The 14,618-nt window shown below is 41.5% G+C and overlaps 1 protein-coding gene across 14 annotated transcripts in view; it reads right to left on the minus strand.

Annotated features, from left to right (window-relative positions):
- Window positions 1-19: 19 nt before the first annotated feature.
- TTLL5 (tubulin tyrosine ligase like 5) overlaps window positions 20-14,618 on the minus strand; it is a 233,887-nt gene continuing 219,288 nt past the window's right edge. For 3 of the 14 annotated variants that reach the window (XM_084892417.1, XM_084892413.1, XM_084892421.1), the window contains one exon: window positions 11,740-14,613. Coding sequence is in view for 3 of the 14 variants with exons in the window: in XM_084892413.1 (XP_084748539.1) it covers window positions 14,588-14,613 (26 nt within the window). In the remaining 11 variants the exon portion in view is untranslated. Of the gene's footprint in view, window positions 1,874-11,739; window positions 14,614-14,618 lie in introns of those variants that run through there. The other 11 variants (XM_084892424.1, XM_084892425.1, XM_084892422.1 and 8 more) reach the window with 10 other exon arrangements.

Consider the following 14,618-nt stretch of genomic DNA (forward strand, 5'->3'; position numbering starts at 1 on the left):
CTTACGGGCACTACAGAGTTCTGAGCCATTGTCTGTCCATCTGCAAAATATATGCTTGTTCTGGAGGAGGGGGAGGAGGGACCCTGGAAATGACACTGCTGTGGGAGGGGATCTTGTGATCTGTCTGGTGTACTACGACACCTGACTTCCCAACGCCAGCAGGGGACTATGAAGGATTTCTATCTAATTTGTCTCTGAACTCAATTCACAACCAAGTTAGCAAACAGCTAAGGTGGCCCTCGGACTATGAACCAAGAGAGGTCCAGAACCAGTAAAAACGGCTTGAGTTCACCTGCCTAACTGAAGGGAGTCTGGTCCTTCAGTGATCAGCACTGTGAGTGCAGGAAGAAATCAGCTCGAGATTCAATTCTGATTAGTCACCGAGGGCAATTCCAAGCACTCTCATGGTTCCAAAAGCTTTTACTGAGCCCACACCCTCTTGTCCTTTCACAAGACCCATATGGCCAGTCTCCCAAACACCTGATTTCCCAATTCTAAGCGCCAGCAGGGGACTAATTAGGCATTCTCTTTTGTCTCCAAACCACTGACAACCTCAGCAAACAGCTAAGGTGGCCCTCAGACCCTGTTCCAACCGGAAGTCCCAGGAACATCTGGAACAGTCTCTCTTTTCTCTTGCAACTGACAGACCGCATCCTTTACAGGCAGGCAAAGGGCTTCATTCAATGTGTCCAAACCTTGGTTCCCATTCATTGTGAAAGGCACCAAAGTTCCTTTCCTCTCTGCTTCTTTGGGTGTCCTTTTCTTTTGGGGTTTCAATGCTGAGTCTAGGGCACATTGTTGGAGATGCCCCAGGCACTGGGTTCTCACTCAATACCTCCCCAGGCAGCTGAGTCAGTCCTTTGGTGGGCCTGCCACCTTTTCTCCAGCAGAAGCCAGAGAGAAGACCTGCAGAGATGAGGGAGTGAAAGTGCAGAGGACAGGTGGGTAGGAGACCACCAGGCCTGCGTCGCTGTAAACGGGTTGTCTGGCCCGCATGCCAGCGGAGGACCTGTGTGTCCCCGTCTGATCATGGAGACATCGGCACCGACCAGCCTCCCAGGGGCAGGAGTAGCCTGGACCCATCGCCTGCTGAAACCAAGTGTAAGAATAAACCACCTCTTTATCGCCCACATTTCCAAAAATGAAGGTTTAAAATTTTCCCAGCAATGACACAAAATGAGGTGATCCCACCATTTTAGTCTCATTGGTGAATCCTGATGGATGGGAAATTAATCAATGGAAAAAAAAGAAAATAAAAATAGAATTACTTTATTAATTTTAGAAATCAGCAATGCCAAAGGGTGCCTTTGCCGTGGCCCGTGTGGTCAGCGGCACCCTGACTTTCCTCCTCTCCGGGAAACCCGTGCCGGAAGCTCCCCTGCCCTCCCCCCCCCCCCCCCCCCCCCCCCCCCCGCCCGAAAAGGGAAGGGCAACGCTGGTGGACAGTGTTGTGGGGAGTAAAGTTAATACTGCAATCTGGAAAAGAAGAGGAAGCGCAATGCAAATAGCCAAAGAGCCTCTTTTATATCATCTGTGTGTGGCAGCAGGAGAGGGACAGAGATACCTAAGCAGGCGGGGGGAGGGGGAAGGGGGGGAAGATACACGTGTGCTCTGACGGGGTGGATCACGCATCCGCTGAAGGTCCCCTCTGCCAAGTTCCATCCGAATCCAGCTGATGTGTTTTCCTGTCCTCTCAGTGAAAGGCTGGATTGGCTGGTTGGCAACCCACTACTGCCACTTCTGCTGGAAGGCCTTGGGGACTGAGGCAGCAAAAAAAATACTATGGACCCCAGCTGCACCCAGGGGCAGAGGAGCAGTGGGCAGGTCCTTCCTCCGCACGGTCTCGTGGCTCATCTCTTAGAGGGAGCAGGATCTGAAGAGAGAAAATGAACGGCTGAGTGACCGCAGACGGCCATGCCTGGTTTAGTTAGTATCACCGCGGAATAAAGAAGTGGGGGCCCGAAGTAAATGAAGTAGGAAACTTTTCACTTGAACTTTCATTGGAAACCTTTCTAAAACACTCCTGTTCTGCTGCTGCTGCTGCTGCTTTGTGAAGTTCCTTTTCTTCAATTTTCCCTGAGTATCATCGGCTTGCTTCTTAAATAGAAGATGCTAAATATGTTAACCTTTTCTAAAAACTCCCGGCCAGCCGAAACCGGTTTGGCTCAGTGGTAGAGCGTCGGTCTGTGGACTGAAAGGTCCCAGGTTCAATTCCGGTCAAGGGCATGTACCTTGGTTGTGGGCATATCCCCAGTAGGGGGTGTGCAAGAGGCGGCTGGTTGATGTTTCTCTCTCATTGATGTTTCTAGCTCTCTATCCCTCTTCCCTTCCTCTCTGTAAAAAATCAATAAAATACATTGAAACAAATGAACAAACAAACCAAAAAAAAACAAAAACAAAAAACAACTTGAGGTATAATTCACTTAACATAGAATTCACCATTTAATGTGTAAAATTCAGTGGCTTTTAGTATATCCATTGAGAGTTGTGCATCATCATCATAGCAATTCTCAAACGTATTAATTGAAAGAAAATGAAGCTCTATACCTCTTAGCCCTCAGCCCATGCATCTCATCCCCAGCCCTAGACAATCACTAATCTACTTTCTGTCTCTGTAGATTGGCCCATTTTGGACATTTCATATAAAGTGGAATCATACAGTATGCGGTTCTTTGCATCTGGCTTCTTTCACTTACCAATGTTTTCAAGGGTCATCCATGTTGTAGCATGTATCCTACTCCATTCCTTTTTTATGGCCGAATAATATTCCATGGTATGTACACATGGCATTTTATTTATTCACCCATCAGCTGATGGGCATTTGGCTATTATTAATAATGCTGCTATAAACACTCATGTACAAATTTTTGACAAGACATACGTTTTCATTTTTGTTGGGTACATACATAAGAGTGGAATTGCTGGGTTGTAAAGCAACTCTGCGTTTGATGGTGAGAAACTGCCAAACTGTTTTCCAAAGTAGCTGCACCACTGTACAGGCCCATCGGCAGTGTATGAAGGCTCCAGTTTCTCCACATCCTCACCAGTCCTTGCTAGTGTGTCTTTTTGTTTTAGCCATGCTGGTGGGTGTGAAGTGTATCCTGTGTAGTCTTGGTTTGCATTTCTCTCCCGTGGCTAATGATGTTCAGAATCTTTTCATAGGCTTATTGGCATTGTAGATCTTCTTTCAGGGAATCTGTTCAGATCCTTGGCCCACTTAAAAAAACTGAGTTGTCTTTTTTGCTACTGAGTTATAGAACTTCCTTACATAGTCTAGCTATAAGAACTTTATCATATACACGATTTACAAATCCTCTCTCCCATTCTGTGAGTTGCCATTTCACTTTCTTGATGGTTGTTTATAACCCGTTTCCCTACACTCTTTATATATATATTTTTTCTTAAAGGTTGTTTTATTATTTTTTAATTTATAAGTAAAGTCCTACTCAGAGATAAAAACTAGACTGCATTTAGATATACACACTTAACAAGTGATCTTTTTAGAAAATGGTTTTAAAAAAATATTAAGACTGCCCTGCCTGGTTGGACTCAGTGCATAGAGTGTCAGCTTTTTTTATTTTTTTATTTTTTTTATTAATCTTCACTTGAGGTTATTTTTCCATTGATTTTTAGGGAGAGTGGAAGAGAGAGGGAAAGACAGAAAGACACATCAGTGTGGAGAAACACATTGATTGGTTGCCTCCTGCACATGCTCTGACCAGGGACTGGGTCAGGGAGGAGCCTGAAACCAAGGTATGTGCCCTTGACCAAAACTGAACCTGGGACCCTTTGGTCTGCAGGCCTACTCTCTATTGCCTGAGGCAAACCGGCTTGGGGTCAGTCTCTGACTACCTGAAACATTTAGTCCACTCACATGTTTGTAATTACTAAGCTATTAGTTCCATTGTTTCTGTGTTTCCTTTTCCTCCTTACGGATTTCGTTTTTCCTCATCCAATTTCTCCCTACTATTTTGGAAGTTTTATATTCCTATTCTTTTAGTAGTTACTTGATTCATTTCTGCATTTGTATATATTGACTATGTAAAGCTGAAATTAAAATCTTTAACCTCCTCACTGTATAAAATCAAGTTAGACAACTTTAAAAGTTAGACTACCTTAACTCTGATCATACCTTCCCCCTTGATTTTCAGTGTTTCCCAAACTTTTGACATATGTGTACTCCTTCTATAATTTTCGTAACGCTGAGTACCCCTCGTACTCATGAGAACGTAGAATTAGGCACAGCTAAGCACAGTGCAGTGCATATCCCCACCAAACTCCGTGCAACATGTACCCCCACCAAACTCTTCCCGTACCCCTGGGGGTACGCGTACCACACTTTGGGAAACACTGATTTACATGATACTGGTGTTGAATATCTTTATCTCCCTCCACTTCTCTCCGCCCCCTGACTCCCGTCCCCCGCCACACACACACAAACACACCGCCTTTTAAACCTCATAAGAACATTATCATCACTTTATTGGTTATTTTTGTATTTGCCCATATTTTTAAACACTCTTGGCTCATAATTCTTTCTGGTCTCTCAGACCATTTTCTGGTATCACCTTCTTCTGTTGGAAACATATTCTTTAGAATCTTCCCTTTTGTCAAGGTGTACTAGTGACCAATTGTTTGGGGTTTTATGTGTTGAAATATGTCTTTATTTCATCCTCACTCTTGAAAGGTATTTTTGCTTAAAACATACTTTTGATTTGGTAACTATTGTCTTTCACCAGTGGCCACATTACAATGTATTGTGATCCCCTGTTGGTGTTGAGTGTGTGCTGTCAAACAATCGGCAGTCCTTTGGTAAGCCTTCTTTGCACTCTAGCTGCTTTTAACATCCTTGTCATTTGTATTCTGAAGTTTCAGTATGGTGTGTCTAGGTGTGGATTTCTTTAAAAAAAATTGATTTGTGAGAGAAAGGGAAGGGAGGGGGAGAGAGAGATTTGTTGTTCCACTTATTTATTGGTTGCTTCTTGTATGTTTTACCTGACTAGAGGTAAAACCTTGAAACCGTAGTGTACTGCAAGCATGTCAAACGCAAAGACTAACACAAGCCAAATAAACAAGGTTTAAGTTTCTGTGGGCCGCAAAAAAACAAAAACTTCAATTTTCATAGCAACATATGTTTATTTCGATAGAGACATGCTGAATACAAAGGGCTGAAATAAAAATCGTTAACAGAAAATAATAGAACGTTTTAATATTTTTTTCTTGAACATTAACTTACCAGATACTGAATAACTGCACAAATTAATAAGCATAACACAAATAAACCTATTTTTCTTGTTCTCCAAAAGTGAAATATTGCCTGTTGCGCACACCAAACAAGTCAGTCCAAGACTAATGACGTGGCAATCTGCTGCTAAAATATTAGCTGCTAGTATTAGTGGAGAGAAATGGTGCGCTTACGTGTAAGGGAAATGAATACAACAGGATTACAGTAACCAGTCATTAGGAAACGTCGTAGTTTGTTATTAATAATTATGTATAACAGGATATTGTAAAAACTAAGTTAAAAAATGTATTACAATGTTTCTTACATACTGTTATATTGGCTGGATTGCATGCAACCCGTGGGCTGTGAGTTTGACATGCTTGGTGTACTGGGATGATGCTCTAACCAACTGAGCTACCCAGCCAGGGTTTAGGTGTGGATTTCTTGTGATTCACTGCAATTTGATCATCTTTCATTAGTTCGGAAATTTTTTAGCCATTATCTCTTCAAATATCCCTGTCCAGTTTATTTCCAGAACTCCAATTAGATATTAGACTTCTCACTTGTTTTCTTCCATCACTTTTTCTTTCTGTGCTACATTCCAGGTAATGTTTTTAAATATATCTTCGAGCATGTTAAATCTCTCTTCAACTGGGTCCAATCTGCAGTTAAACTCACCCATTGACTTTTAAACTGTAATTACTATGTTATTTTTTTCATTCCAAAAATGCTATTTGTTTTTTTCAGATCTGCTTGGTCATAATTTAAATATAAATATATATGTATATATATTTCACAGTGGAAGGGAGAGATAGAAACATTAATGATGAGAATCCTTGATCAGTTGCTTCTGCATGTCCCCTGCTGGGGACTGCGCCAGCAACCCGGGATTATGCCTTGGGGACCTCCTGGTTCATTGGTTGATGTTCAACCTCTGAGCCACACTGGTTGGGCATCTTGGTCATAATTTTTTATTTTTTTATTTTTTACAGAGAGGAAGGAAGAGAGATAGAGAGCTAGAAACGTCGATGAGAGAGAAACATCGACCAGCTGCCTCTTGCACACCCCCTACCGGGGATGTGCCCACAACCAACGTACATGCCCTTGACTGGAATCGAACCCAGGACCTTTCAGTCTGCAGATCACGCTCAACCACTGAGCCAAACCGGTTTCGGCCCTAGCACACTCTTTTAAATGCAGAGATTACATCTTACAAATCTTCAGCTGACCTGAGCTTCTATCATTTAAAAAAATATATATTTTTATTGATTTTAGAGAGGAAGAAAGAGGGAGAGAAACATCAGTGATGAGAGAGTATCATCAATTGGATGCCTCCTGCACGCCCCACACTGGGGATCAAGCCCGCAACCAGGGAATGTGCCCTGGCTGGGAATCAAACGGTGACCTCCTGGTTCATAAGTCAAGGCTCAGCCACTGAGCCACGCTGACCGGGCGAGCTCCCAGCATTTTGCAGTGTAAATATTTACTTGGGAGCTGCTGGGTAAATATCAGATGCTCTGATGTGGGGATGACCATGAGCAGTGTTTCCTATGGGGCAGAAGACCTCCACCTCCATGCAAACTGCATCTGCCAACTGCAAAAGGCCTGCAGAGGTAAGCAGCGACCCACGCTCTAGACCAGGGCTCCTGCGCCCTCCAGCTGTCTGAATGAAACGGATGCAACATTTCAACATCTGCATCGTGGCCTGTCCCATTGAGAAAAGACAGAATTCATCATGACTTCCAGGCCGGTAGAGAAGGCCCAGACCTCAGACAATAGGAACATATACATGCTTTTTCTCCCTCCAACATCTGAGGTGAAGAAGAGAAGGAAAGTTAAAAAATGACTGACATCCAAAGACTTTTAGAAATTGTGCCTTTTCAGATTTGCCCCTAAGGTCTTTCCAACTGATCAGAGTGGCCCTGGTAGCATTCTCTGGCAACTCTTTGGTTTGATGAGAAAGAGCCTGAATGAATAAACTTATTTATATCCTGAGTGACACTAGGAGGGAGGGACAGCTGGGGAGTGAGGGCCAACCTGCTGGCCCCTCACCTTCCCGGGCACAGCTCCAGTTCACAGGAATGAACAGGCACAGGAGCAGCAGATCCATTTCAGGAAACCCTGCCTGGGTGACAGGGAGGCGCCGGGCACAGCTGCGAGGGGTTTGCTCAGAGCCCAGGCAGCCCCTGAGTCAGTCTGAAAGGCAGCAGCAGGGAACAGGGAGCTGGCCTACCATGGAGGCACCATGGAGCTCGCAGCCCCTCCCAGGGACCCTCCCTCTTCATTTCCAATGAACATTATAGACACTTGTCTTAGCTCTTACGTGCTAACACCATGCAATGGGGGAGATTTACGTTTTACTTGCAAAATCTGAGTGTCAATAAAACACTATATTAAGGAATTCTACTGTAAAGAACTAAAGTCTTACACACAATAAACCTAATTATTCTAAGAAAAATGGATATAATTCATTTCAGTAAGATGGTCATGATAAAATTACATCATGGAATAGAAAAATATAAATCTACTTGAAGGACTTTCAAACGCCACGCAGTAAAAAGTGTTTCTTTTTGTAGCTACAGTTATTAGTTAGTATCCCAAGGGCAGACCATTTAACATGTGGCAGGCTTGACCCCCGTAAGGATACTCTAACTTCTTCCTGGCCTTTGAGAAGTTCTTTGTCTAAAGATCAGAAGAACAGCAGACTTTTAATTATTGGAGGAAGTAAATGAAGGGACCCTCTAGACTAGAGGTCGGCAAACAGCGGCTTTCGAGCCACTTGTGGCTCTTTGGCCCCTTGAGTGTGGCTCTTCCACAAAATGCCAATTTGAAGAAGTGGCGTTAGAAGAAGTTTAAGTTTAAAAAATTTGGCTCTCAAAAGAAATTTCCATCGTCGTACTTTTGATATTTGGCTCTGTTGACAAATGACTTTGCCGACCACCACCCTAGACCAGTTACTTTCACACTTATTTTTTAACTGCAGTGAATAGTAAAAAATACATTTTATATGAACACACACATAAATATCTATGACTTAATCAAAAGTCTCATGAAACAATTCTTCCTTTTATTATAGATGGATCCTGGCATTTTTCTTCTAGTTCATTCTGTTCCATTGTAGGGGGCCGGGGCGGGGAGAGAAGTGATGGCTATGACTAGAGGTATGCTAGTAAATGTGTAACAACTGGTTCTCTGTGGTAAGACAAAGAAAAGCCCGGCCGATTTTGTGTTGCTGGCCGATTTCCACCCCAGCCGACTTCACATAACTAACTAACATGCAGGGACTGAAGGCCGCGTTGGGAAGAGACACGCACTACCAGCTCTCATGAGCCTGGATGTGACCCACTCATTGACTTGATGATCCTTTGTTGGGTCACGACCCACAGTTGAGAAACCACTGCTGTGGAGTCTAGACCATCAAACTCCATAGTAGTTTATGGGAAGGAGAGCGTGGCCAGCAGACCCTGCTTCAGGAGGTACTGAATGAGAGCGCATGTGCGAGGGATGGCACTAGTGGGCAGCATCTCGTGACCGCTCTGACTTGGGCACCTCTAAACTACTCTGCCTTCAGCTTCCCCCAAACTGGTCAGCTTGGGGAGTGAGAGGTACCCAGCAGTAACCTTAGGAAAATTACAACCTCTCTGAGCTTCTTCCTTCTTGTAATATGGGAATAATAACTTGTGTACTTTACTGAGTTGTTTTAGGGGTTAACTAAGCATTTTGAAAATTACAAAGGACTCTACAGGGTAGTGTTCCTATGAAAATGATTCAACTTGACAAAACCTTATTCACAGGCAATTAAAAAAATATCGTTTATCTTATCATCTGTGTTCATAGATCATCAACACCCTACTTTGATCCCACCCACCCCGTCCCTCCTCTGCTTTCACCCCTCCCCATCCCAGCTCTCTTGTTCTCCCCTCTGTGGGTCTCTGAGACTCTCCTGGGACTACTCCTTGGCTCCTCTTCCTTTGCAATTTGCTGTTCTTCCTTACATTCTTTCCCTAAGCAATTTTATCCACTCACAGCTTTGACAGGAATCTGTATAGGGATGGCTGCTAAACTCTGCCACTGGCTCTAACTTCTCCGTGGCTTTTGAGAAGACTTTTCTGAGTTTAATGTTCAGCCATCATATTGAATTTGACTTTTAAAATACAGCAGTATTATCTGTCCCACTCATTCGCAATTCTGGGTGCTCTAATTCTGTCTATGGCACTCACATTGTCTCAGGCCCAAAGGTTTAATTTAAAAGACCACCTCACGCATTAGGATGGCTACTATCAAAAAAGAAAAAGACGCCAGGACCGGTTTGGCTCAGTGGATAGAGCGTAGGCCTGTGGACTGAAAGATCCCGTTTTCGATTCCGGTTGAGGGCATGTACCTTGGTTGTGGGCACATTCCCAGTAGGGGGTGTGCAAGAGGCAGCTGATCGATGATTCTCTCTCATCGATGTTTCTAACTGTCTATCCCTCTCTTCCTCTCTGTGAAAAATCAATAAAATATATTTTTTTAAAAAGAAAAAAAAAGGAAAAGAAAAAGAAAATAGCAAATGTTGGTGACCATGGGGAGAACTGAAATCCTTGTGCACTGCCGGGTGGCGTGTAAATGGGCAGTCACTATGGAAAACAGTATGGTGATACCTCAAAAAAATTAAACATAAAATTACTGTACAATTCAGCAATTCTACAATACTTCTTGGTATGTACCTAAAATAACTGAAAGCAGACTTTAACAGATATTTGTATACCATGTTCACAGCAGCATTATTCACAATGGTCAAAAGGTGGAAGCAACTCAAGTATCCATCAACAGATGAATGAATAAACAAAATGTGGTCTATACATATAAAGAAGTATTATTCAGCCTTACAGAAAGAAATTTTGACACATGCTATAATTTGGATATGCTAAGTAAAATAAGCCAGTCAAAAAAGGACAAATACTGTATGATTCCTCTTATATGCAATATCCAGAATAGTCAAGTTCATAGAGATAGGAAGGAATATGGTGGTTGCAGATGGTGGAGAAGGGAGAATGAAGTTAGTATTTAATAGGTATCAAGTTTCATTTTTGCAGGATTTAAAAAAGAACTTCTAGAGGTGGATGGTGGCAATGGTTGCAAAACAGTATGAAAGCCCCCATCCCCTTGGCCATAGCAACTGCCTTAAGAGATGGTCACGTCACCCAACCCAAGCCAATCACAGCCCTTCCTTGGGATTTATATATACTAATGTAGAAAGAGAAAGGCTCTCCTTATTCTTTGGGCATTAAGCTGGAATGAATAAAGCTGCAGCTGCTCAAACTATACCCTGCCACCTGATCTTGCTACACGGAAACCATAGAAAGAAGGAAAAAGATTAATGAAGTTGTGAAGAGAAATTAAAAGAGATAAAGAAAGACAGAAAGAACAGAGTGTGATGAAGAGGAAGAAAGATCTGACCATATGTAGTTTTTATCCATCCTAATTCTCTCTCGTCATGTGAGTCAAAAGATACACCTCTTAGATGTCTGAGTTTGGATTTTTACTAAAACTAAATGGATTTTGGATACCACCAATGGAGACTCAGATGCCAATCATTAGAATGATGGTTTAAGCTGAATAAATGAATAAAATAATTTATTGTACAGAAAATGAATAAAATAATTAGCCCACAGAAAGAAAACAAAGACAGGAAAAAGCCAAAGAGCAGACTGACCCATTGAACCCTTAGGAGAAAGGCCACGGGTTTGCGAAGCAAAGTGCTAATCAGAGATTTCATAGAAAATTAAGCTTGGAACTTTGTCCTCTCTGTTTTCTAAAAAGTCCCAGGGGAAGGAATATACAAGTTCCAGCTAAGAAATGAGGTGGTAAGAAACATTTCTCATGTGATTATTGGAATGAGTAAGTGAAAAAAATCCACCTAAGATATAGTAGGTGCTCAATACATAGCTGATATTACATTAGGAATTTCCAAACTACAATGACAAAAAGAAAAGAGAGTTGGAAAACTGAAATCACCATGTAGATGAGCATAACCAATGGACACAGACAGTAGGATGGTGAGGGCATGTGCTGGGGGGTGGGAGTGGCCAGGGGGAGGTCAATGGGGGAAAAAGGAGACATATATAATACTTTAAATCAGTGGTCTGCAAACTCATTAGTCAAGAGAGCCAAATATCAGCAGTATAACAATTGAAAATTTTTTTGCGAGCCAAATTTTTTAAACTTAAACTTCTTCTTAATGCCACTTCTTCAAAATAGACTTGCTCAGGCCATGGTATTTTGTGGAAGAGCCACACTCAAGGGGCCAAAGAGCCACATGTGGCTAGCAGCCGCGGATTGCCAACCACTGCAATGAAGAATTTTAAGGAATTACCATGTAGAGAGAATAGAGCACATGTTTAAAGGCTATAGTAACTTTAATTTCTTTAAAAAAAAAAAATTGTTTAAAGTATTATATATGTCTCCTTTTTCCCCATTGACTCCCCTTCCCCGCCACCATTCCCACCCGCCGAGGGCAAGCCTCCACTGCCCCAGTGTCTGTATCCATTGGTTATGCTAATATGCATGCACAAAATCCTTTGGTTGATCTCTAACCGCCCCCCTCCCCTGCCTACTCTCTTAGGTTGGGTGGTCTGTTTAGTGCTACCTTGTCTCTGGATCTATTTTTGTTTATCAGTTTATGTTGTTCATTATATCCCACATATGAGTGAGATCATGTGATATTTATCTTTCTCTGACTGGTTTGTTTCACTTAGCATAATGCTCTCCAGTTCTATCCATGCTGTTGCAAATGGTAAAAGTTCCTTGTTTTTTAAAGCAGCGTAGTATTCCATTGTGTAGGTATACCAGTTTCCACTCATCTGCTGATGGGCACTTAGGGTGTTTCCAAATCTTAGCTATGGTAAATTGTGCTGCTATGAACATAGGGGTGTATATATTCTTTGTGATTGCTGTTTCTGGTTTCTTGGGATATAGTCATAGAAGTGGGATTACTGGGTCAAATGGGAGTTCCGTTTTTAGTTTTTTGAGGAAATTCCATATTGTTTCCCACAATGGCTGTACCAGTCTGCATTCCTACCAGCAGTGCACAAGGGTTCCTTTTTTCTCCAAATCTTCACTAGCACTTGTCATTGATTTGTTGATGGCAACTATTCTGACAGGTATGAGATGGTACTTCATTGTTGTTTTGATTTGCATCTCTTAGATGATTAGTAACTTTGAGCATGTTTTCTCATGTTTCTCATCCTTCTGTATGTCCTCTTTTGAAAAGTGTCTATTTAGGTCCCTCGCCTGTTTTTTGATTGAATTATTTTTCTTTTGTTAAGTTGTATGAGTTCCCTGTAAATGTTGGAGATTAAACCCTTATCTGAAATACCATTGGCAAATATGTTCTCACATGCAGTGGGCTTTCTTATTGTTTTGCTGATGGTTTCTTTTGCTGTTCAGACACTATTTTGATGTAGTCCCATCTGTTTATTTTCTCCTTAGTTTCCATTGCCCTAGGAGCTGTATCGGTAAAACTGTTGTTATGACATATGTCTGATATTTTGCTGCCTATGGAGTCTTCTAAGATTTTTCTGGTTTCCCATCTTACATTTAAGTCCTTTAACCATTTTGAGTTTGTTTTTGTGTATGGGGTAAGTTGGTGATGTAGGTTCATTTTTTTTTGCATGTATCTGACCAAATTTCCTAGCACCATTTATTGAAGAGACTGTCTTGACTCCACTGCATGTTCTTGCCTCTTTTGTCAAATAATAATTGAGCATAATGGCTTCGGTCTATTTCTGGGTCCTCTGTTCTGTTCCATTGATATATATGTCTGTTCTTGTGCCAGTACCAGGCAGTTTTGAGAACCAGGGCTTTGTAATATAGCTTGATATCTGGTATTGTGATCCCTCCAACTTTGTTCTTCTTTCTCAGATTGCTGTGGCTATTCAAGGTCTTTTTTAAAATTTTTATTTCAGATGAATTTTTGGAGTTTGTTCAAGATCTTTGAAATATGCCATTGGCATTTTAATGGGGATTGCATTGAACCTATAAATTGCTTTGGGTAGTATTGACAGTTTAATGATGTTGAGTTTACCAATCCATGTATGTTCTTCCATTTGTTTATGTCTTCCTTTATCTCTTTTTTCAGTTTCCTGTAGTTTTCCACATATAGGTCTTCTACCTCCTTAGTTAAGTTTATTCCTAGGTATCTTAATTTTCTTGGTGCAATGGTAAATGGGATCGTTATTTTAGTTTCTCTTTCTGTGAGTTCATTTTTGGTGTATAAAAAAGCCATAGATTTCTGAGTATTAATTTTGTATCCTGCTACATTGCTGAATTCATTTATTAAATCTAGTAGTATTTTGATGGAGTCTTTGGGGTTTTCTATGTACAGTAACATGTCAGTTGTACAGTAACATGTCATTTTTACTTCTTCTTTTCCAATTTGGATGTCTTTTATTTCTTCTTCTTGTCTGATCACTATGTCTAGCTAGCACTTCCAGTACTATATTGAACAGGAGTAGTGGAAGTAGGCATCCCTGTATTGTTCCTGCTTAACTTTAATTTCTTTCTCTTTAAAAACGGTTTCTATTTCTGTTTTTTTAAAAGTAATTCAAACCCTAGCCCATTTGGCTCAGTGGATAGAGAACTGGCCTGTGGACTGAAAGGTCCCAGGTTCGATTCTGGTCAAGGGCATGTACCTTGGTTGCAGGCTTCTCCCAGGCCCGGGCCCTGGACAGGGCACGTGCAGGAGGCAACCAATTGATCAATTGATATGTTTCTTTCACATTAATGTTTGTCTCTGACTCCAACTGAAAAATATCCTTGGGTGAGGATTAAATAAATAAATAAATAAATAAATGTAATCCAAGCACAATTTTTTAAAAAAATACAAACAATACAAAAGGGTATAGATATAAGAATATGTCTGCTTCCCTAGATTCATTATTAGAGTGTATGTGTCCCTTTCTCAGAGCAGTCTATGATCACACAAACATATATTCCTTTTCTCCTTTTTATACAAATGGGCTACCGTGGAGTGGTTTTTGTGGGCATCTTTTATTTAACAATATAGCTACGAAACTGTTCCATACCAACATAAATACCTACATCAGGAGAACTTTTTAGTGATCCACAGAAATATTCAAATTCCAGAAACCTTTTTGGTGTGGGTCATCTTGTGTGATCCTCTCACCACCTCACTCTCTAGTTCCACAGCTTTTTGTAAGGAAAATGAAATGGACCCTAGAATCAGTCCTTCATCTTGTTATCATTCAACCAGGAGATAACAGGAAACAGCTTCTTCCTCTCTTGAAAAACAAAGGGCCACCCTGGGGGCAGTTCCAATGAGGCAGGAGCGAATTAATTGGAGCTCAATATTTGGAGATGTTATTATACGTGACAACTCTTAGAGAGCTCTGCA

Source organism: Pipistrellus hanaki (assembly GCF_964339955.1).
Source record: "Pipistrellus hanaki genome assembly, chromosome: 1".
Taxonomy (NCBI): Eukaryota; Metazoa; Chordata; class Mammalia; order Chiroptera; family Vespertilionidae; genus Pipistrellus; species Pipistrellus hanaki.